The following is a 25,075-nucleotide window of genomic DNA, read 5'->3' on the forward strand; positions in this document are numbered from 1 at the left end:
AAAAAAGGAAATGTACTTTTTAACTCTGCTTTATAAGAATATTAAAAGTTATTAGAAAGAAAAGTCCATTTAAATCTAAAGAGGTATTAACATCACAATAAAAGAATTCGTTACATTTAGAGTAAAATTATATATTTTACTTCATCACAATACTTTATAAACGTTAAAATACTTTATAAACGTTAACTCAGACAAGTCTAATCATCCTTTAGCTGAAGATAAAGGGAATCTCTTTAGTAGGCATTAGATTGAGGTCAATTACTGAAATTTACAGTAGAGTTGCTTAACCCTAGATAAGTCAAAGCAGTCATCTAGCAAACAACAATTAAACAAAATTTATTAGAACAGAACTTCTGGCCTTCCTCTGTTCTAATATACTGAGATGACTGCTGGCAGCATTAATTAGCTTGAAGAAGTAACTCTTTGGGGAGCAGAGCCAACAATGCTTGTTTTTCACCACATGGCTGTCCTGCAAGGGGTGTTCGTGTGCACGCATCAAACAATGAGCGTAAGCTCACATTGCTTTCTTTCATTTGAGAGCATTGGTAGGAGCACCGCCTGGCCACTAATTTTCAGAAAGATTTAGGAACTAATATCCAATGTGCTCTGAGGTGTCAATATAGTCATCAAATTTAGTTGAAAGCAGCAATTTGTATCAAAAGCTAGCAAGTACCTCCTTACATGCAAAGGAGAGAGAATAAGTATAAAAAAATCAGGATGCAAGTGAAATATTGCATAGCTAGTTCTGTAGCAACTGAATGCTCTTAGGGTGAAAAATGAGGAAGTTTAAGCTAAACAAAATTAGGGCTGTTCGTAGAGTATGAAGATTAGAATTGAATGAATTCTTTCTCGTCAGACTACTGGAACATGCTAAGCCATCAGTTAATAGTGAAGGTCCTCCTACACTGGAGGACCATTCTTTCTCTTTGAAGTTATGATTATGAGCATACCGAGAATCGCCAGCACCGTGCTGTCCTTCAGGACTTCCATGGAACCTGAGCACACAAAGTAGATCGCTTGCAGGGCATCTCCCTGCCGGAGGAGGTATTCCCCAGGAGCACAGAAGGAGGTTTTTATATGCAGAGACAGAGACCTGAGGCAACCGCGGCTGGCACACTCAAAAAGGGAGAGCTGTAAAATCTCCTTGTTCAAGTGCATGGTGATGTCTGAACGCAGCTCGTCTGGGAAGTCTTTTAAAAGCTGTTCAAAAAAGAGAAAAAGGGGTGAGAAAAGAAAAAGTGTAAAATAATTTGTTACCTGTTTTGCAAAAGTGATCTGATTTAGTAGTGCCGCACATGCTGCACCAATGGAAGGATTTCCATTTGATTTTTTTTCTATCCCCTTGATAAGACATGTCTTAATAGGACATTGTTATTGTGACATTAAGCCATAAAATATGTCTTAATAGATTTTTACACTGATAAATTCCAGGAAAAAACTTGAATAAAAATCTGCCTTTATACAAAAATGAATGCAAAAAAAGTCAACAACACTGTGTAGGAATTCCCCCTAATGCACAATTTAACCTTGTTCAAGTTCGTCTCAGCTGTTAGAACACAGCAGGCTGTTCAGGTACATACCACTCTATACAGTGGCGTAAACAGAGTAAAAATGAACTTAGTTAAGATTTTCTTTAAAATGCATGTATAAAATTCATCAATAGGCTAGATTGCTTCTTCTATGGTAAAACCTCTAGAAAAGTAATAACTCAAAAAACCTCTATGTGACAACCTTTTACGTTGTGGTGTTTTTTTTTTTTTTTTTTTTTTTTTTTGTGTGTGTGGTGGGTTCCTCTCCCCTTCTTTGCTTTTAAATGATGCAATTGGACACTGAAAGAGAGTTGGGAAAGGAATGGAGACAAGGTGCATGTTCAGTGGAAGAACCTATGGAAACTAAAAGACAATAAGGTCTTCCTATTTTTCCTCGGCTTTATTTTTAAGCAAATTCCCATTATAGCCTGGGCAACACTTAATGATATCTACATATGTTTTACAGAAGATCTGCTGCAGGATGGCAAAATTGAGAGAAACAGCTTTCTGCTCAGAGAGAGTCTTCTGAGAATGACATATAATCATCAAAATCATCATAATCATCTGCTCAAATCATCAAAAATTTCAGGTGGAGCTTTTAAAAAAATGTTTAAGTGGTTTCATGTGTCCGCCCCATTGGTGCAAAGTGGCAGAGCCCTGGACCGTGCAATCTGCAAGCCCACAGATGTGGTTTTCTCTGTAGTTTGAGGTGATCTGGCATCTGAGCACTGCAAACAGCCAAAACTTGACTGAATGGGCTTAGACAGAGCAGTTTGTGGATGGGAGGCAAATCATGAAATATTGGTGGTCTCTCCAAGGCTGCTGTTGTAGTACAGCAGTCACTCACTTTCAATGCCACTAAAAGTACAGAAAAATACAGAAGCTGAAGGTGATCCTTAATGAAATCTAGGAAAGCTCTGACATCTAAGTGGTTTTTGTACCTTTGCAAATCTTACTAGGCTCCTTCTGTTGCTAGGGTGCTGTTGAAAGTATCATTATTTGTGCTGTCCACGCCCCAAAAGAATTTATCAGGAGAAGAATATTCTCAAACTCAAATCTTTCTGCTTATTTCCACATTATCTTTAGAGGCCACTGAGTTTTATAATGACATATATAACAAAACCAAACAAAAAAAAAAAACCAACAAAAACTCTGAAGGGAATGGTTCATTCAAATAACACCCAGCAGAGAGAAGTCATTATTTCTCCTGAAGTATAGTAATACATAACCTGGGTAAGTCATTTAAAACAAGCAAGCAAAGACACGACCAGAAATCCTTCCTTTGAGTTAACTCTTGTGGTACATTCTGCAATATTTAAAGATACAGGGAAATGAATAACATAAAAATTCAGGCCAAACCACTTGTTTACAGGATTGCAAAGAATAAAAGAAAATGAAGGAGGGAGGAAAGGGCAGTAAAGAAGTCCCTCCTTTAAAAAAACACCTCAAAAACTCAGTAAATATTTTATTTGATGAAAGGCAAATCTCTCACTGGGATGTTTCTGCTGATATCATCCAAAAGGTTTCTGATTAATGCCTCTTCAGCATTTCAGCATTATGGAGGACTTTGAATTTTAAATATACAATATGGTGTTCGAAACCAGATCTTTCAATAGCATACCCTCTTCCTGGGGTAACCTGGCTTTATTTGTAGGCATGTTCTTTTTTATGTGTAACTTAACACAAAACACAGCATCACAGAAGGAAGTGCCCCCCTGCCCTTCTCTGACTCAAACTTGTATAGTCAAAACTGCCAACCACACAACCTCCCTCGTTTGGTTACCTCATTGGAATCAATCCCGTTATTGACAGACCACGTGGTTTGGAAATATTCAAGCATCCTTTGCTTTAGCTGCTGTGGCAGGTGATGGACCCGTATGAAGTCCTTCAGATCCTTGGTTCTTGTGTGATACAGGGACCATCTGGAGTACATCCTTTGAATTATGGCAGTCACATTGCCGAACACCAAGGCATGCATCAGAGCTGGAGAGGACAGAAATTATGTCTTATGTGGAGTGACTTGATCATTAAAGTATAACACAGAAAATAAATAGGATCTTCACAGCAAACCAGTTTCCTGCTTGATAGGTATAGTAAAGATTGTGAATATAAGACTCCATCAGTAATATACAGTAGTATTCATATGATTCTTCTTTTCCATTTATTGTGTCACTAGCAGTCACAGTCATGTGACAGGGTAGAACCACATCTGATACTATCTGGTCAGGGTACCAAGCAAAAGAATGCCCAAGCCTAATTAATTTATAGTCTAAAAAAGGAAAACATATGGACACATGTAGGCAGGCATGCTCAGGAAATAATGAGAAACTATTAATCAGTATGAAAACTAGACTCAAAAGGTCAGGTAGCAACTACATAGAAGGTAATAGATTTCAGAGAACTCATATAAAGAAAACCAATTACTAATGGGAACCATGTGTAGTGCAAACAACATTTAGAAATGTATCATATTCTAGGGAATAAGATGTTAAAAAAAAAAAAGGACAGAAAAAACCCCATTGTAAAGCAGAACTTCAGGTTAAAAAAAAAAAGATACATTCAAACTGACAATCTGATTTCTTATGTTGCTTGAGAAGGTCAAATACGGTGTGAAATTGCTTATCAGAAAGTTCTGACATCCTGGAGTTTGTCTGCAATTAGAGACTGGCTTGGGAATAAAAAGACCAGAAGCAAAATTGAAGAAATGCTTACAGATAGAGGTTGTCTGGGTTTGCCTGTGCAGAAATGTGTGTGCTGATTATCAGTGGGAAAAATCACTGCTAGATTATCTGTCTTGTGGTATTGATCCAAGGTATATAATATACAAATTTACAAACTGATTATTGAAAAAACTATTAAAGAGCTTGATTATTCCTCTTAAGGGACTTCCATCTTTCTAGTGCTTGAAAGAAAGCAGACAGACTCCTCAGAGTGGCAAAGGAATTGGCTTATAAACAAGACAAACAAGAAGTTGACCTTGTAAGGCAATTTACAGAAGTCCAGGGTTAGTGAGAAGAGATGAGGGGGAACAGTAGGAGAAAAGGATGCATTTCGGTGGTTAAAATTCTTTGGAGTGTTGAAAATTTTTATTGGCTGAGTAAAACAGAAAGGAGCATAGGAACCTATGTTTTTATTGTGAAAGTGTGCATGCTGTAGTGTGATGTGGTTTCACAATATGGTATGCATTCTTGTAGAGTTGATCCAATGATATGATAAAGTCAATAGAAGTCCTTTGGTAAAAGAGGATAAATGAAAAGCAGGGTAGAAAGAAAAGGATTGGGTATGAATATTAGAGAAAAAATAAGCATAATTGGAAATTTATTTCTAAGAAGCATCAGGTGGATCCACTACGTATTGTTCCTGATAGTGCAGTGAATGACTAAGTCACTAGTGTCAGAAACTTGGGCAACAAAATGTGGGGGACTGGTGTAATGCTAGGTACAGGATATTATAATAGAAATATGGCAGCCAGGGCTGAAACAATTCAGCCAGACATAGCTAACTAGGCTGAAGAGATGGTGAAGCCTCTTTAAGCATGTGAAAATCAGTTTAAAGTGGGGGGTGGGGGATAAAAGATTAGGTGGTGTATGGATGCATATATAGAAATCACAGGTGTTACTGTAGGTCTCCCAACAGGCACCAAGGTTATGAGCTGGACAGTGTAGAGATCTCTATGATGTTATTATAGGCACAAATATCACTAAGAATTTTATTATTATGGGACAATCTGTCTTTGCATATGTACATTGGAAACAACTGCCACTAATGATGACAACCTATTTCTGGCTGTGATAGGCATTAGATTACTTGATCAAATAATCACAGATGCACTCCAATTTCTGTAAGAAATCTATCAATCCATTCTCTAAAACCAAGCACGACAAGTCAAAAACTTCTAGGAACCATATTTCAAGAAGTGGCCTTGATTCCAACGGATATTCTAAATTATATTTTTGTTGCTGAGGAAACAGAGGAACACCTCTGATCCCAGAAAGGACTGCAGCTACTAGAATGGGCCTCCAGTCTCATAAATACAAAAGTGTACATTCTTTGCTCAAAGAACATGGAGAATACAAGAAAACACATGGTACGGTCTGCAAGAGGACAGATTTGATTCATTTTTTCAGATGCTGGCTATTCTAGGAATTCTGGTTTAATTTTAATAAGTAATTTTTCTTTCCAAATTTAAGAAGAAATATGGTATAGAATAAGATTTTTTATCTTCACAATTTTACTTATCTTAGTAATTTCAAATTCATGCAAACCAAAAATTAATACAAAGAGGCAGACAAAAATCAAACAAGAATATTCTAAGTTATTTATCTGTTAAACCAACACTTGAGCTTTTTGGTGGTTTTTTTTTCTTGCTTCAACTTTCTTTAAGGTTGCAATAAACTCCCTTCTTTCCATGTGCAGTGACACACATTAAAAAGGCATAGACTAACTATGGCTAAACTAAATCATGATATCCATTACACTTAAAATTTGATAAACTAATGTCTGTCTGGGTCTAAAAACATCATTTTCCACTAGGGAATTTTAAAATTAAATATCAGCCAAAACTATATATGAAAACATGTAAAGTATACAGACCAGTATTTTATTCCTAGTAGACTATTGTTTTCTGAGGCGTGCTAACCAGCCTGTACTGTGTGATGCTAACTCCTTCAAGTTTCCTTGCTCTGCTGATTTTCTCAAATAACACCTAAAATACAATTCCGCAAAAAATATCTGCAAACCAGCCTGCTCTGCTTTCTTACCTGGGAATATTTTCTTCACTGGATCCTCCCACATGTAAAATAATTCTTCTACCTGCTTGCTTCTGAGAAACTTTACCTTTCAGTTTTCAGTTCCCTTTTACTACATTCAGTTGACTAGTTCTTCACAATTTATTCAGTGCAGAAGCATATTAATTCCACCGCTCAATAATATAAGAAATGAAAAAGAAATTGCTATACCTGGACTAAATAAAAGTATAGGATCCTTTTATATTCTACTCTATTAAGTTTGTGAAAGCTCTGCCATATCAAAGTGAATTAATTATTCATCATTGCCTTACACAGGATATCTCTTGATTTCCTGTTAGAAATGAAAACTTCCTTCCTTCATTCCAATAGGTTTTATGTAGTGAAAACCCCAAAGCACAGGGACCACGTTGTATTTTAAAACTATAATTTTATGCTACCAGCAAAAGCAATTAATGAGCTGCTTGTGTTTTTGTGACATTGTCAAAATCATAATGGTATAATTCTTGGATGATTCATTATATTACTGCCACTCACTTTCAAGACTGGGAAAAATGACAATAATTCATTGAACACTTTTTATACCACTTGATGCTGCAAATATATAGTTTGTGGGTCATTCATTGTGTTCCCTTGCTTTCAAGTGTCAAGTTGCCAATTTATTTTTGCCCAGGAAAATTTATGCTGCAAAGTTGACATCCAGTGCCTTGCTGACTGGCCCTGGAGAAATACCCACTAGTATTCCCAGAACAATTAGACAAGCAGAAAAAAAAATAATGAGGGGGGTAGTACTCTAGCAGTGATTTGCTTTTACTCTTTACACCCACTGTGATATCTTTGAGTTATATGATGCACACACTATGAAATAGCACAGATAATATTTTTGGGGAGGAAGATGAAGATAGAGACTTGCAGGTACTTTCTCAACCGGCCTGGGCTCACTGATTGTGCCCAGGTGCTTCAGCAGAAAGAAGGTGACCATAAGTAAGCAGGTGGTTTTCCCCAACAGTATGAATAGGTAATTAACATAAATAAAAATACTACTAAGACCTCCAAATGACCAAAACATTGCATTTTGATTCTAATCTGAAGCAGTGATGTGGTACAAATTACTTAGTGATAATGAAATTGCTTTTTGTTTATGATAGAGTCACCTACATCTCACCAAACAGTCCTGGCTCTGTCCTGTGTCCGTTGCCTTGTTTCTGGTCTGGTCCTTCAGATGTGGATACACACCAGTTCACAGCTAGATACATGGGTGGGCTGCCCACTTTCCCTTACCATCATCTGCAGGGATGCTGTGGGGATGGAACTGGAGCTGAACGTGCACCTGTTACTTGGCTGACCTGAAAAGTGCCTGGCACATGGCTGGGCCACACGTTGACAATAATGTGAGTTTGCATTTTGCTGGCTGACGACTGTCTTTTGTCAGCATAAATGATCAAAAGGTTAGAAATATGTCTGCTTAAGAGAGTTTGTCTAGTGTAAAACAAACAAAATTATTTCCTTCTTTTGCCATTAAAAATTAAACTTTCTGATTTTTTTTTCTTTTAAAGAAACTTAAAAAAATTTCAGCTCTTATTTACTTGTCCCTACCCCCCAAAAACATTTTACATGATACTTAGCATTTGTACCTACCCCCAATCAGCATTGTGCAAATGGAGAAGATCTTTTCAGCATCGGTATTGGCTGAAACATTTCCAAACCCAACACTGGTGAGGCTGCTGAGGGTGAAATATAGTGCAGCTATATAGGCACTTCTGATTGATGGGCCTCCTAGTGTATTATTCTCATAGTAAGGAGACTCAATACGTTTTCCTAGCTCATGAAGCCAACCTGAAAAACAAAGCATCAAAAGAACTATTAAGGAATACTGTCACCATGAAAACTACATATTCTGTAAACCAAAATAATTCTAAAAAAAATTATTTAGACAACACTGCACTATTCACACAATTCCAAGAATAAAAAGAACATTAAACTGTAGGAATTTATACAGCATGTTAAGTATTGTGTCTCTGGAGAGACACAATGCATTATTATTTATGATAATAGCTGTATTTCTGTGTGGAAATCAAGTGTTTTTGAATCGCATATTACAGGTCTAATTAGATAATTCACAAAATCCGTTAAGGCACTGAAAAGAAAAAAATCATCACACTGCAGCAAGAATGCAACATTGATTTGATTCTTTCCATTAATTAATGCTTGGAAAGCTTTTTGAGATTCTAAGACTAAATTGTTATAATAATTACATATTTAGAGCTTTTTACACATTTCTTTTTACAGTAGAAAAGATTCAAACAACTAAACATAACTTACAAACCAGAATTAATTTTCAAAAGATGCATCAGTAAGTATTTTCTAAATTGTTCATTTAATCTTTCCTTTCATTTTGCTAAACCATTCTGTGTGTGTTAGAGAAAGTAAAATTGGCTACTGCCTCATAGATATTTAAACACCAACAACAAACCAAGAAAAAACTCCAAAGCAACAAAACAGGATGCAGTTCCTCTTTTGGAAACGGAAAACAACCAACCTAAATGAACTGCATAAACACAATGCTTCACAAAAATCAAGATGGTAAAAAAAAATTTAAAAATCAATTTGTGTGCCCAGTTTTGCCCCTTAAGCAGTTTGCTTGGGAGACTGGGAATCTTTCCTGGATATTCAGGGAGAACTGCCAAAACATAATATTCCTGGCAGGCAGAATTTTATTTTAGAAAAATTGGTTGGGAGTCCTCCTGTTGTAAGTTGAGACCTGACAGACTGCATCACCTTCTGAAGCTTATTCTTTCCACTTCAGTCACCATCCATTTCTTCAATTGGATGAATCCAAGTATGAACTAGGGGAAATCCCCTTGTACAGAATATCTGCAAAAGTAGGGTGCAGATTTAAAGTATCTGTCCTGGCACTTCCAATTAAGTTGGGGAAAAAGTCTGTCAGAATTTACCACCTACAGCAGACTTGCTGAGCCATGGCTCAGCTCTCTTGCATGCTCTCCTACAGAGAAAGCTAAGCCAGAATGGGTGGGTAATGACAGCATAAAGTCTAGCCATGACCCTGCTGACCCTCTCTATGCAGGCCAGTGAATTTAATCAAAGGCATCAATGAAAGTGCTCTGCATTGTCATAAAATGGCAGTACTGGGTGGGCTGGTTTGTCTTGCCAACAGACTATTAATAAAGTATATGAAAATCTCTTGATTTTGCCTTGATAGAGTATTAATCACATGAGACTATTTTATAGCCATGCCTCCTAATTATTTAAAATGAAAGAAAAGCAAAACTAAGAAAAAAAAAAAAACAAGCCTAACTGAACCGATAGCAGTCCTCTCTCTGTGCACTACTGTTTGTCTGAGATAACACTGCATTTCCCCAACAATAATAGGGCCCTTTGTACAGCAGATTTCATTCCTATGCTTATGTTAGGAAATGTAATCCCACACATTAAAGAATGAAAACCTAAGAAAATTCCCGGCAGAGAGCAGATAGAGTTTAAAGAAGTCTATCTAAACATAATGTAAAGAAATACAATCATAAAGTTCAACGTCAGGTTTTGAAAGTATTCTAGTGCATTTGAAGAACTGCAAAACTGAAACAAATTAAAGAATTTATTTTAAATAAATGTAACTGATGTGTGAGTACTGAAATAATGCCTCTTAGGAGAAAACCTCTTTCTTGGGAGTATTGTAAAAGCCACTGATTCTTGGCCTCCATATTCCCATTTTTCTGCCTTTTGTTATCTGAATGAATTTCACATTCATTTTTACTGGTGGTCATTCTGCATCTGATTGCAAGTTTCTCCACCTCAGCTTCAGCTATCAAACAACGAAAAAAAGACTTCATCTATTGTAACTTTGCATGAAACGTTACAAGATTCACTTTCTGACAAATATATTTTCATTACTATCCAGAAAAGGTAGATGACTCCATTCTTCAATTGATAGATATATGTAAACTCATTTCTCTGTTATGGCACACTTTATGCTCAAGGTTATCAAGGGGAAACCACAACCCTACTGAGACGTCACTGTTCCTAAAGGGAGCATTACTGCTACAGAGGTAAGGTATAAAAATAAATGTCTACGTTGTATCAAACAGTAGAAGTCTCTATAATATTTCTAGTATAATTCTACTATCAAAGTGCCAAATACAATATTAGCATTTTACAGTTGCTAACAAGCACTTCTGGCCAGGACACCATTATCTGAGACGAGTTCAGCACTCTGTGCCCAGCTCTGTGGCATAACTGAGGGTCAGACAAATGATCTTAATCAGTAAGATGAATGGCTTATCACTGAGCTACAACAGTAACAGTTAGCAATTATTAGCAATTGTTAACAATTGCTAAAAAAATGCCCACTATATAAAGAAAAGCTATTAGGTAACTTTCTCTAGAGATGGACCATGACATCTGGAACAGGAAATGTATGTCTGGAAGAGAAAACCTAATAAATACATTTCTCGGATTTGTAGATAAGGGCATGTTTACAGCTTCTCATTTCTATTTTGACTGTTAAAGATGATTCTAATCAGGACCTTTTGAAGAAATTATATAGGATGAAGTTTCAGCCAAAGTATATAAAATGCTGCAAGATCTTCCAGATCATCTATACTTCCTAGATTTTTGTTGATAGCAGTACATTTTTTTTTTCCATTTGAGGGTAGAGACAAGATACTGTTGGCTGTAAATACTTTAATTAACCAATGGAAATAGTTGTGAGATAGCGTAACTGACTGATGCCTTTTACTTTTTTTGATTCCTGTAGGTAACAGCTCTCAGCAGATTCTCTGGCAAACTTGCATAGTTAATTTCTGCCCTCAGGGAAGAAGAGAAAAATAAATATACCTTGTAGTCAGAGGGAGCTTCCTAGAATTTAGCGTTGTGAATCTTGTCTGGTTCTGAATTAGCATTATCTAGATATAGCTCTGTGACTTTGAAAACATTTTAAAGCATCAATTAGCATAATTAAGAGGAAGATTTTTCAAAGGGAAAAAGAGCACTTAAGTAATCAAGTCCCATTGGAAAAGTCAGTAGGAATTGGATATCCAGCTCCGTTAGGCTATGAAAATTGCTGGAAGAATCTGTATTGAGTTTCATTTACCTGTCTCTGGGAAGTGCTCAAGTATCACCAGAAATATAAACAAGCAGTTAAGCATCCGTAGATGGCATACTTCATAATCAGATGTAAAACACATTATCTCTTTTACTGGACATCCAGAAACTCAGTCTCCCCTCAATTTGGTGCTTGCACTGCATTGAGCAGGAATATCACTCCCTATGACTTGCAGACTCATTCAGTACTACTACTTAGGTTTTCCTTATACGCCAGACACTTAACATAACAATATCCTGTCTGGCACTTCATTTCAACAACTTAGAAAATAGTTGCATTTTCTAAGGCATTAATTTCCTACAGCATTTATTCTATAAAACAGATAGATATTTTTTCCAGTTAAAAAGTAGACCCAAACTCTCTGATTTATTCTGCAAATGCGGCAGACCTTATTGCACCAGGTCACAAATAAAGCATGAACCAGGCTTTCCTTTTACACAGATTAGAAAAAAATATCTAATAAAAATAGAAACCCCCACAATGCCAGAGGTGTCACACAGCTGCAGGTTCTAGGAGTATGAAAACGCAGCTCCGTCATGTGTGCCCAAGTGGCATAATTGCACAGTAGTAAAATACAGCACACGAGTTTATGCTCTTTTCAAAATGAAGATAATAAATAAAGTTATATGTGTAAGAGGAAACCCCAGATGCATCTATACAACTTGTGAACAACTACAGGCTACAAAGGAACAGCTCTGGCCTAGAAGCTATATTTGAACAAGAGAATTAGTTGACATTCAAAATAAGTAAAAGTTAAGTGGCAGTGCATGGAATTTAGATCAGAAAGACTTCAATATTAGTACAACAGACATAAACATAATGGCCACATGACAATGAGGAACCATTAGCATTAATCTACTCCCCTTGGTCTCTATTTTGCTAACACGCTTTCCTGTAAACAGTAGACACTTAAAAAGAGACAGAAAACAAATATGATAAAGGAAAGACATTAACATTTTTCTCAAGCACTGAAATTCTGCTTAAAAATATTAAAGTAATTCCCAAAATAATTTATTTTAAACTGTGTTTTCTTATTTTTTGTATTGTGAAATGCGGTCCTTAATGGAGTATATTCTTTATTATGATAGATTTTATTATAATATTTTTCTTAAACTAGAAAGATACATTACATAGGTATGAAAGAGACTGATGACACATTACCTGTATATTTTAAGATCTAATTTATGTCTATTTTAATATTTTCCCACATTTTTCTTTGGCCAGGTCATAATCCTTGGTACCATTCTGGTGCACTTACTGCACCAGTTTATACAGATAATGAAGAGTTAACTATGTTAACCTTGTACAAGCAGATTATACTTAACCTTTGGGCTCAGTGGACTTTTAAGTGTCAACAGAAGTGACGCACGTGTATATTGCCATGACGGAAACTACAGAATATTTTCTACAGATATATATAAAAGTTTATACACTTTTTCTTGATGAATGCCCAAATTATAGACAATAAAAACCATGAAAAATCACTGTAATATGTAATTAAAGAGGAAAAAAATGACCCTTTTTCTATTAAGTACTCTGTGACTCTTTCTATTAAGTAGATAAAATCTTTAGAGGGGAGAGGACAAATTTTGTAAGAAGATTTCATGCTTCAGATCTGAGATGTTCATCTCTTTAAAGCCTAAAGCATAAACAAAAATAAAGCCTTAGTTCACTTAAGTGCAATATATATATCATTTAAACCTCCATGTGAAATCATTAACAGCATATTTTGGGGAGCTTGCAAACAATGGCAATGACAAGAAATATAATATTTTAAAATGAAAAGAAGAATAGTTGAGAGTTTCAAAACCATGCCGTTCTCAGAAACAAACCCTGATGAAACATCTTTTCTCCAAAATTATACATGAAGATTCATGAGTAGCAAATTTTAGGATCATTGTCATACTAGAAGTGGACACTAGGAATAGACAGATTCAATTAAAATGCCATTTGACTTCCATTGCAGAGAAATTTGATATAAATTTCATTACTCCTCTTCCCAAATTAACAAATGAAGAGATGGGCATGAGCCAAAATCCAAGGCACAAACATGCTTCTAATAATGCTGAGATCTGGGCCATATCTTTGCATCTAGTTAATTTCTAGTTATTATGGATCAAATAAAAAAATCAGGATTTGAACATACGCCAGATGAAATTGTAATCCTCTGCTAGACTGTGGGAATTCTACCATTGATTTTCAAGCATCTGTAACATCATCCAGAGAAAGTTTGAACTTGGACACAGTGCAGTGAGAAAAGAAAAACAAAGATAAAAATTGAAGGTCCATGTATGCCCCACTGCTCCGTGAGACTTGTACACTTAGTACACACCAACCTCTGTGGTCAAAGGCATGTAGGTGAAATGGTTAACCTCATACCCGGTTCCTTTTGAATGTTTGCCTTAAATGATGGAGTACCCTTTGCAGGTACATTGACAGGTGTTCTTCTTGGATACTGATCTAGAGGAAACTGTATCTTTTCCTAGATCCTTAGGGAAAGTTTTTAACCATCTAGAGACATACAGTGAGACAGATGTTTTAAAGAATTTTAAAACCTGTGGAGTTTTCCAAACTAAATGCATACTCTCTTTGGTTAGAGCATTTTTAGATACAAGCTTAACCTTTGCCAAGTCTACCAAAAATTAATTCAATTTGAAAGGTAACATCCTATGTAATTCTTTTGTGACTAATACCCTTTGTAAATAAATTGGCTGTTGTATTTCTAATTGAATATATACTTAGAAGCTATCATAAAAATAATTACATTTTGTAGACCTTCAACTCATGTAACTCGACAAAGTCATAACAAGATATTGACCCATTGTGCTCACTGAAAATGAAGTTTTCATGGTGCAATAAATATTCAATGAACTAAGTAGTTTCAGGAAGAAGCAGTTCTGAGTCAAGGGATTAAAAAAAGAAAAAAAATCTAAGATCTAATTGTAATGTTGCTGATAACAACAAAACCACAGCTGAGCCCACAGAAGTGCTGAAAACCTGACAATTAAGCTTTAATTATCTGACAAAACTCAACTCAAATTGCAAGCATAGCTGCTTAGAATAAGAAAGTAAAATTTCTGTATTCTCAGGGTAAAACTGATGCCCCCTTGGAGATAATGACAACATTCATTTGCGGGGAGCATTTAATTTCTTGTCATCAGCAAGGTGTGGTCTGTTAAACAATTTATGTTTTCATTTTGGAAGGCTGTAAGTGCAAGAAGAGATACTTTTTATCCCATGGGAAGCTTGTAATCCACCCCAGTGAAGGCAGTATAGGTGCATGGATTATAATGCGATTCCCAAAGTCTCCCTGGTTGATCAGTCCTGAGCACATTCATGGTTTGTAAGTGGTAGACCAATAGGCCTGATATGAAATACCTGTAATGCCAGCATTTTATTAGAAAACAATGTTGGAAAGATATATTTTTAAAAACACAATAAAGGTTTCCCTTACTGTAGAGTTTATTGCAAGGTAGAGACCTGACTGTATTACATATAAGACCTATGTATGAGTTTTAAGAGCTAACTCAGCAGATCTGCAAGGAGCACATTCCTCTTGATATTTTATTATCATTCTCTAAGCATTTATACTTACTGTTGTGTAGAAGCTCCAATGCACATGATAAGTGCACACGCATTCCTGCAGAACTACGTCATAAATATCTTCAGTCTCATTTATCAAACAGTGAGTAAATTTAGAAAAGAAATGTATGGAAACTCTTCTTCTCTGTGGTAAGCATGTACAGCTCTTCTCAACAGTAACTTGTCAGATGGCTATATTTGGATACGTGGGAGATTTAAATCCTTCTTGCTTTTGCAAGTCAGCAGGTTTTTTTTCTCTTCCCCACTTCATTGAAAGGATGAGATAGGGGTATTTTCAATATCAACTTTTCATGACTGTGGCAGTCAATACATACAAAGAACTATATATAGCTAATTATTTTAATTAAAATTTTCATTTTCCTAGGACGAGTTTATAAATGGCTCTAATGTCATTAATTTATTTACAGTGAAGACAAATACCTTCTATTTTTATTTTTTTTAAAATATCCTGGTTTGTCCCTCCTCCAAAAAAAGCCCCCAAATAATTTTCTTTAGGGTTCTTAACTAAGAGAGATTAATAACATAAGTAAATTAATTGCTTTTTTGGAATATTTTATAATGTTCACCTAATTTTTAGATTACAACATGCAAGTCTAAACATAGAGCTAATTTAAGAAATAAAATTGCAAACGTATCATTAGAAATATATAAATCATTTGCAAATCATTTCCTTTAAGGAGATGGTCACACTGTCACTTCACAAAGAGTCTCAGCATTTAACGTTACTACTCCCTAGGCAAACTGGCTGTTACTGTCCTTTTCCAGGCTATCAAATGCCTTGCAGCTAAGCTTGGAATTAGAAACATTAGTGCTTCTAGTCGATTCAGAGCAAAGAGCATGTCTGTCTTTGCCCTCTTTGCTTCCCTGTGCTCCAACAGTCTATACCCATCTGTTAGAGCCTTTCTTATCTTCTATTTAGAGTGCAATACCCTTTTGGGCAAGAGCAGCCTTTTTATCCTGTGTTAATTCAGCAATGGAGACAAGAGGGTCTTGATCTATAACTAGGATCCCAGGTACTGTTGCAATAAAATTAATGGTAATGACGTTTGTTTTTTTTTTTTTTTTTTTACGCTGTCAGCTGAAGTGCTACAAACCTGCTTTGCAGTTTTAACTGTTTGGAGGCCAAAACATGACAAAAGGGGTTTGAGCTACTACAGGTGATACATTCCTGTCTTTTTAAAGAAATAAGTATCCTCCTCCGTAAGCCATACAGATTACGTTACAATGAAACCTTTACTATCAAAATGCGCAAAAAAAAAAAAAATCCCACAAAACAAAACCTTGAAGAATATCGGTTTTAAGGTTGCTAGCAAAACTTTGGGTCTGTATGTGTGCAATATGGCATGGTTGGTAAATTAATCTCACCTCTGCCCTGATGTTCTCACCTGCTCAGGTCTCACCATCAGACAAATTCATGTTAAAGTCTCTCAGTACTTTATTTACATGGCAATTTCTCAGTCCTAACAGGGAGTATATTAATAGTCCTGACTCTGAATCTGTAAATAGATTCTCCTGGGAGCAATGACAGTGGTAATCAATATCTTAAAATCTCTGTAAAAGAAAATACTATTTATTTGCAACAGCAAGATCTCAAGAGGACAATATTTTTTATAAAAGCAGTGAAATATGCTACATGTATTTTCCTACTGCCTGTTTAACCTCTAGCAATCTGCAAGAGTGGGGTTGTTTACTTCTGGACTCCTCTGTAAGAGTCCTCTCTGCTTCTCAAAGCTGAGTAATGCAATAGGTGGTACCCGAGAGTCAATACCTTCCCCGCTCCTGCTGACTCCTCCACTCCAGCAATCAAGACAATTTTCAGCAGCTTTTACCTGTTCAAAGGCAGCCTCCCATCTTGGTAAAACAGGGGAGGATGCCTCAGCACAGATGCTATTTCCCCTAGTAGGTCTAACTACAAATCACAGAATCACAGAATCACAGAATCTTAGTGGTTGGAAGGGACCTTTGAGATCATCGAGTCCAACCACATTAAAAAAAACAAACAAACAAACAAACCCCACAACACACAAACAAACAAGCAAACAAACAAAAAATCCCACAACAACAAAAAAAACCACACCAAAAAAAAAAGCACAAAGCACCCACCAACTAAACCCCACACCCACAACCTCACACACAACACCTCACCACAAACCAACAATCCCGGGCACTAGAGCATGCCCTGAAGAGCCATGTCTACACGTTTCTTAAATACCTCCAGGGATGGTGACTCCACCACCTCCCTGGGCAGGCTGTTCCAAATGAAAGAGTAATGGCAGAATTGCAACAAAACCATGCTAGTTTTCACCTGCCTGGCCCGTGTAATCACACAGGGGACGATATGACAGTATGGAGTTCAGTTTGGGTCGGTATAGACTGTTGCAGTCTACATGACATCCATTTCTCCTTGTCTTCTACACTAATAGCATCCATGCTAGTTAGATAACAGCTAAGTATGCTAACCCTCGCTGCAATCCTCTCCTTGCTTGCTCCATAGATTTCACAATATCATCTAAATCTTTTCCTCTGTGTTCTTACCTCAGGAGCCACTGAGTTGCTTTCTGGACCAGGACCCTGCCCCAGTCAGGCAGCCATATGATAAACAGTATTAACACTTTATTTGCCCTTGCCTTGCCTGAATTTTCTAATCCTTGAACCTACAATCTAAATAACATTTTTGAATTTGTATTTTTTTTTCTATGTGTCATTTGAATCAATGAAGTTGAGATCCAAACGTATTTGGCTTTTGTGATGGAAAAATCAACAACAGGTTATATTTTATTCCAGATCGTATCTTAACATAATATCAAAACAAGAATTTGCAATGTAATGAAGGCCTGATGTAAAAAAGGAATAAAAAATAAAGAAGAAAGCCAGTGTCTTAATGGGAGAGCACACTATATGTTTCAAGTTTGTGTAAATGACAGCAGTACTGAAATAAAACACCTGTGTCTGCAGATCTGACAGGTCTTTTGAAGTGCATGACATAGGGAAATCCTAACCATTAGCATTTTTATCTGTATCTATATTAGATCTGACAATGACAAATTATTTAGAATAGTTAGGTATAATTAGTTTTACAGAATCTGGCCTGTGTAAAACTTTACAGACTGTAGAATGCCATGACATACTCTCACAACTCCACATCTGTTTCTTTTGCTAAAAGTAGTTACTAGTTAACTTTAAGCACTGTCACCTGAAAGTACAAAAGAAACACAAATATTTTCCAAGGTATGTGAGAATGGAAGAAAGTCTGGCAAGAAAAGAGTCTTGAATAATTCTTCATTTTTATATGGAAATTATTTTCTACTCTGATAGCAGGAAAATCCTTCTTTTATCACGCACCTGCTCAGTTAAAGGGCAGGAAAAAGGATGAATAAATACACAAAGGATGTTTCTAGATTAAAAAGTAAGGCATGCTTGCGCCATAGAAGAGAAGAAAAGCAATTTTAGTCATTACAGGATGTCTATTCTAACACCCTAGGATCTCTAGCTATGTGATGGGGCTGAAAGAGGCAGTCCAATCAAATATTGAAGCAGATGCTGAAAAGATTTCAAAATATATAGCAAAGGTTTTGTGGGTTTAAACTGGATTGAGACATTGTAATTTGAACAGTCAAGCCATGAGCTTTGAAACCAGACATAGAAATTTCTGAGAAATCCTAACAAAAGACCCTATTACACCAATGTGCAATAGACACTAATGTTTTAGCAAATTGGTACATAGCTCTCCAAGGAGGGTAGTGTAACCCTAGAACAAGCTACCCAAAGAGATAGAGGCCTCTCTTGCTAGTTTTCAGGGCTTGGATAGAGCAAGCTGGGTCTGACCTGATTTATTGCTGGTGATTGTCCTGTTTCAGCTAGCTGGCTGGACTAAATAAACCCCAAAGGTTCTCTCCAGCCAACATTTCTTCGATTCAAAGTACAGCAGGTAAGGGTTAAAGACTCTGATGTAATTTCTAATTGACTGAGCAAGGCTTTTATGCACATTATTTGCAACTTTCAATAAATTATACTCTATGGTATTCCCATTACAGAAGCCACGTGGAAAGATCACGGTGTTATTTTACCTCTTGGGACTATTCCCTCTTATGGGGTGTATACTAAGCAGATTTCACCCCTGCATGTGGCACTGGGAATTTCTGTTACAGCTGCAGAAATTAGTCCAGATACAGCTTTTCCACTGATATAAAAACTGCTTTGTGGAATTAATGAACGATATGTAGGTAATCTGAGGTTAGATGCAGCAGGACACTTCCAACTTTATCAAATCTTAGGGGTTTCATCCACACACCAGATTTTTACTTTTCACGTTAAAAATTGTCTAAAATTTTTGTCCTAGGTACAAAATCTTGGAAATGTATTAATGACTACATAAAAACCTCACACTCCCTTTAATAAGGTACTTTTATCACTATTTTTTCTGGACTGAAAATCCAATGGGGTATCTCAGTCCTGGGGTATTTTGTGATTGCTAAAATTGTTCAATCAGAAGGCAAAGTATGGTGTGTAAAGGAAAATATAGTTTAATCAAGGAACTGAACCTGTAGAAAAGAACAGCAGGGAAGAATGGCAGAATAAAACCCACTAAGGCCCAAAGCAGCTGAAATACAAATTAACGTTAAGCTAAATGTGAAGGAAAAGTTTCAGTTCAGTTCAGCAAATGACATTTTGATTTGGCACAGCTCCATCACAAAAACAGAAGTTTGGATTTTCAAATGCAAAATTGAACTATTTCCACATAATTAATTTCTATGGATATTTCAAAATATAAATTTATATTTTAAATCCTGAAATGGTCTGCTATACACAGGTCTGAAACGAGGGATGTTAATAAAGAAAACCTTTCCTGGAAAGTATGTTTTACATATAAAACAGGCAGAAAAGTAGGGCCAGGTTTTTCAGCAAGCCTTTATAAGACCTTCATTTGTAAGTGGAGGTCTTACCGTGTGTAAACAGGTTTCCACACACACTTCCAGCACATGTCCGGCTAATTACAGTTGTGTGTATAAAACTGCCTTGTAGAAGTTAAATTTCTCTGTGTCTATTCTAACAGATTGACAAATGAGTGAAAAACTATGTGCCTCTGCTCGTCTTGTACTAAAAATTGAGCTAAAACTATGATTAGTTGCAAATAGGATTTTCTCTTTAAAAAAAAAAATGAACTTTCCCTCCCCTCGTTATACTTATTCAAAAGTGTAACCCAATCAGCTAAAAGAAAAACTCTTATTTCATAAATATTTCAGACTGTAAGCTTCTCCAAATTGGGCCTCATATATAGCATCCTACACCAGAATTGTTTCAATAATTCAGGTAAGATATCCAGAAGACTTTAAAGAAATATTTTTTAGCTGTTTTGAAACAAGTAAGTACATTTATTCACTCTAATTTCTTCATGACTTTAATGAATTTATCTATTTTAGTTCTTACAAGACTAGAAATTTTGAACCTCGAACATTAATTCATGGAAAACGTACACATTGTGCGTACAATTAAAGTGTTACTTTTACTGAGGAGTAAAACTCAGTAAAAGTTTTAAAAAAGGATTAAAAAAGCCTTTGCAAATATTTAAAAGCTTTCTAGTGGAAGGTATTCTCCCAGGGTTTAAAATTTCTGTTTCAACTGCCTTAGAATAAATCATCACCACTGTAAAATGCTTCAGTACTGTGGTACATCCTTGTCTGTTTCAAAGGATGTACATTGTAACAAGTGCTGTTTGTAATTATTTGTGAGAGGAACACATTAAAAAGTTTCAGAGCTTCAAAGTAATCATCTTGTTTTGGTTGTCTAGTTTATTCCTATTTATTATTTGTGTATCACAATCCAGGGGCTAATTATTTCATGTAAGCGCTGCAAGAAATAACACGAACTGTTGGCTGAGTGTCTTAAATACTGATGCCACAACATACTTCACAAGTGGTAACCATCAACCATTTCCTTCATATATTAATTAGAAATGAATTTTCATTCCCCCCCAACATACAAAAGAAACAGGTGAGTATACAGGTGTGTATATTCCACACAACAATGGACCTTCAACACAGATACCCCAGGTCAACAGAGCATTATAATCCATTTTACTAAACTGAAGATATCAACACTAATGCATGACACAACTGTATTTTTTTACAATTCTTTTTCCTAAAGTTGCCTCTTAAAAAACAGAAAGGACCATTGTTCCAAAGTAACGGGTTCTGATATTATTCTGTTATTACCAATGATAAAAATTTAAGAATCCCCATAATCAAAAACATAACCAAGCAGACTGAAAGAGAGATCAAAGTCAAACATTCGGGTACAGAGATGACAGATTGAAATGAGCAACTAATCATGGCTAGTGAATGATGTGCTGCACAATTTAGTCAGCGTGAAATTGTTTCCACCCCTGCAAGGATTCATAAATCTACACATGCCAATCCAAACCTGATGGATGTGAGTGTTTGGAGGGGTGAAACTAGACCAATATTCTATAGTAGAATACAGATTTCTTGGCCAAGAGCCTTGGAAATTCACAAGTACTCTCTCTGGCCGAGAAGAGGATCCACTTCGTTCTATGAATGCAACGAAACAAACTGAACTGCTTGACAGACATGATCAAAACAGACCAGGGAGTGCTGGGGACCTGGGCTGAACCTTGCAAACTGCCTGGCAGTGTGAGAGTGGATGCCAGCTGTGATCTTTCCCAAGACTCCATTTGTAGTTCATTAATAATAAGTTGAACATTTGTTGAAACCACTAGAAGCTGTTTTATCATAGGTCCAGACTCAAACTCCAGAAGGTAGGTCTGGAATCCAGAAGTAGGTACAGGTACCTGCATGCACCAAACACATCAACTGGGTCCAAAACCTGATTATTCCTTAACTCCTTAACAAAAGACACCTGTCTTTCGTTAGCTGATCTTCCTGACAGTCCCACTACCTGGAGATCTGTGATCACACAAAATCTCAGCTTTCATAACTTTTTAAAATTAAGTTCCTGGTCACCGATGTGCTCAGAATATGTTGAAAATAGGAATCTCAGAGGGTTCAAAAGCAGACTGACAATTACACATTTTTAAAATCTCATTATTTTTTATACTTTTTTTTCTGTTTTTTGAAACTTAGATTTGGTAAAAACTGCTCACATCACACTCAAACCCAAATTTATTAATTCTCTATCAGCAGGAAACATTGTACTGAGACAGAGCTAGAATAATCCGGTACCATTAATAGCTAAGACAATTAATATATAAAAAAGAAAAATAAAACCCAAGCCTCTATCCCAACTTTCATACCAAATCTTTTGTCACATCTAGCCATTTAAGTAATTAAACTGCTTTGCAAAAACTTCATGATACATGAATATTCACCTGCTTCTACACTACATTATGAGGATTAATACAACATAAGAATACTGAGTCAAGAGTCAACTAATTATTGTTTTAACAAATTATATTGACCAAGAATGGGAGTAATTATGCTGATTTTTCCAATTATTTATATTCTTACTTTCTCCATGGTTTTGCTGGGTCCAAGACCACCAGAAACATGTGTTAGCTCACTAACATACGTTCTTTGAGGAAGAACTAGCAGATACACGTACCTAAAACCAGTCTTTCTTCTGAAAAGAAGATAGCCTGAGTTTTAACATGAATAAATGTACCAATGCCACAAGTATCTCTTGTCAAGGATATGCTTAAAACTGCACCTTCAGAATTCCTGGCAAAATATCTCAGGATCTTAAGAAAACTAATGAAGACTACCTCAGATGCCTTAGCATAAGCTTGGAAAAAACTACCCAGCACCAAAAACTTCCCAAGCTGTTGAAACTTGAGGGAGTTCCAGGGCAATGACTCTCCTAATGGATATTCCAGCTTGATGCTGACTTACAAAATTCTGGTAAGACTGAAGATACTGGGGAGCCACAAAGGACTTGGACAGAGTTTAGGAACCCAAGCTCAGAGTGTAACATAAAGTTTTCATCTAAGACATTAGACACCCACATTTTGGACAGTCCATATCAGCCAGCTTCTGCATTGGGCCAGACGTGCCATCATCTTTGCATGATCAAGACACTCACAGCATCTCTCCTATCTGTACCCAGTGGGAATCCTTCAGTCTCCTTGCCCCTTGCATCTAAATCCACTGAAGGACTCAGTGGGGAAGGTAGTTGTGAACTCTTGTTCTTCCTCTCTCACCCACCATAGTATAAGCTCTAGCAAATTTAATTGCAAAAGAGTATGTGGATTGTCATTTCACCTAATACCTCATTAGTAAAAAGAAATGTGAAAGACTTCAGATCTCTGTTCTCCTCAGCGTTGGAGAGTTAAAACCTTCATCTCTATCTTCACCTGGACACTGCAGACTGGCTAGAGACTCAGGCATAGGCTATTCCTCTGTGGAAATCACATCAGTTTGGGGAGGAAAAAAGCAACCACGACTCAAGAAAGGGAGCTGCCCAGAAAGAAAGCCAAATGAAGTAACCCATATACCAGGATATGGTGCTCTCTTAAAGATATGAACCTTAAAGCCTTGTACCTGTATCTTCTATACCTCAGAGAGAAGTTCCAGTGCCTGAACCCCACGCTGAAGAAAAGCGAATTTCAGCAACAGTGCCTCTCCCTGCTTCTGTAACCAAATGAAATCAGTGGCCTCTTGTTTTGTTTTTCTCCATAACAACCTACTTCACCTCTGTGCTCCAGATGGAGACAAACCCAAGCTGCTTGTGCAGACTCAGAGGAGCTCATCAACTGCTGCAGAAAGGGGCAATCTTTACTAGCACAGGTGTAGCACTGAACAAACAGGTAAACTTTCAGAAAACTCAACTCTACTACATTTACCAGTTTGGATCAACACTGTTTGAGGGATTTCTGTGTTAAATTCTGTTACATGAAACATACATGTCCTTAAGTACCTGTGAAAAGGACTTATAACTTCCCTGCAACCCAACATGAGTCATATAAACCTCGACTGAAAGGGCCTAACCGAAAACCCCTATTTTCAGCATTTTCTGCTGGTTCCATTCAGCTGGTATGCACCTCATTCTGCACCTAAATCTGCCACCCATCACCCTGAGAGCTAATTCAGGGTATAAGTTGTTCACTGGGAGCCAGGCATCCAAGTCCCTTTAAAGGCTCTGACTGCAAGTGTGTGATAAACAAAATTGGGATGGGGTGAGGGGAGGGGAGGGAGAAGAAGTTTCCTATTGCAGAGTACGGGAATGTACAGTGGTTGAGTCATGACTGAGTTCTGTTTTTCAGAAGTGCTGTAAATTATAAAACTAATAAAAAATGAATAAAATCCTGAGATGAGAGTAAAGGTATTTTATTGAAATAAAGATTTAAATAACTGAAGAATAACCTTTACAGACCTGATTTGAAAGCTTGTCCCAAAGTAAACACATATACTTTATTTTTTATAAAAGCACAGGGAGTTTTTTTGTTGTTTTTTTTTTGTGTGTGTGTGTGTGTTTTGTTTTGTTTTTTAATTTTGCTTTGATAACAACTCCTCCATAGTCAGAATGTTGTAAGTAGTACTGTGGGTGGACTAATATAAAGTTGCAGTTGATTTTCTGGTGGACAGGGAGGATTTTTTTTCAAGACAATTACACAAGTTATACCTGACAGCTTTAGACTATCTAAGGGAACCAGCATCCTGACTCTTGGCCTTCTCCTAATCTCCTCACTACACTCAAGACAGCTGAGTTTCAACAGCTCATATGGTTCCCACAGAATTAATGCCTTTAGCAACAGGAAACATTTTCAATATTATGTTTCCTGTAGAGACAGATCGAAAAGTCATTTCTCATATTTGATAAGAACTTGAAGGGGAATGGTGTGGTATATACTATTTCAAAACAGCAGACAGCAAATAAAGAACCTATGCCTAAATCTGATACCAGTTAAACCTATAGAAATGAGAGCCAATGTGTTGAAGTCAATGGAATTAGAGTGGTAGGATCAGCCAGGAACCACAACAGAGTCTAGCCTCTACTCCGTATCACCTAACAGAAAATTAATCTTATTTTTACAGGTTGCTGAAAATCACATCATATCTCAGGAAAGGATCTGTTTCACCAATGAGAACAAATGCAGGGAACAAGGT

At 36.5% G+C, this 25,075-nt stretch overlaps 1 protein-coding gene across 1 annotated transcript in view; it reads right to left on the reverse strand.

The window, feature by feature from the left end:
- Nucleotides 1-25,075, reverse strand: part of KCNH8 (potassium voltage-gated channel subfamily H member 8) — a 178,060-nt gene that overhangs the window by 37,326 nt on the left and 115,659 nt on the right. Inside the window, exons 8-10 of the mRNA XM_074150168.1 lie at nt 7,913-8,110; nt 3,313-3,512; nt 951-1,200 (exon numbers count right to left, since the gene is read on the reverse strand). Coding sequence (XP_074006269.1) covers nt 951-1,200; nt 3,313-3,512; nt 7,913-8,110 — 648 coding nt within the window. The remainder of the gene's footprint in view (nt 1-950; nt 1,201-3,312; nt 3,513-7,912; nt 8,111-25,075) is intronic.

The sequence above is a fragment of the Numenius arquata genome, chromosome 7 (assembly GCF_964106895.1).
Source record: "Numenius arquata chromosome 7, bNumArq3.hap1.1, whole genome shotgun sequence".
NCBI lineage: Eukaryota > Metazoa > Chordata > Aves > Charadriiformes > Scolopacidae > Numenius > Numenius arquata.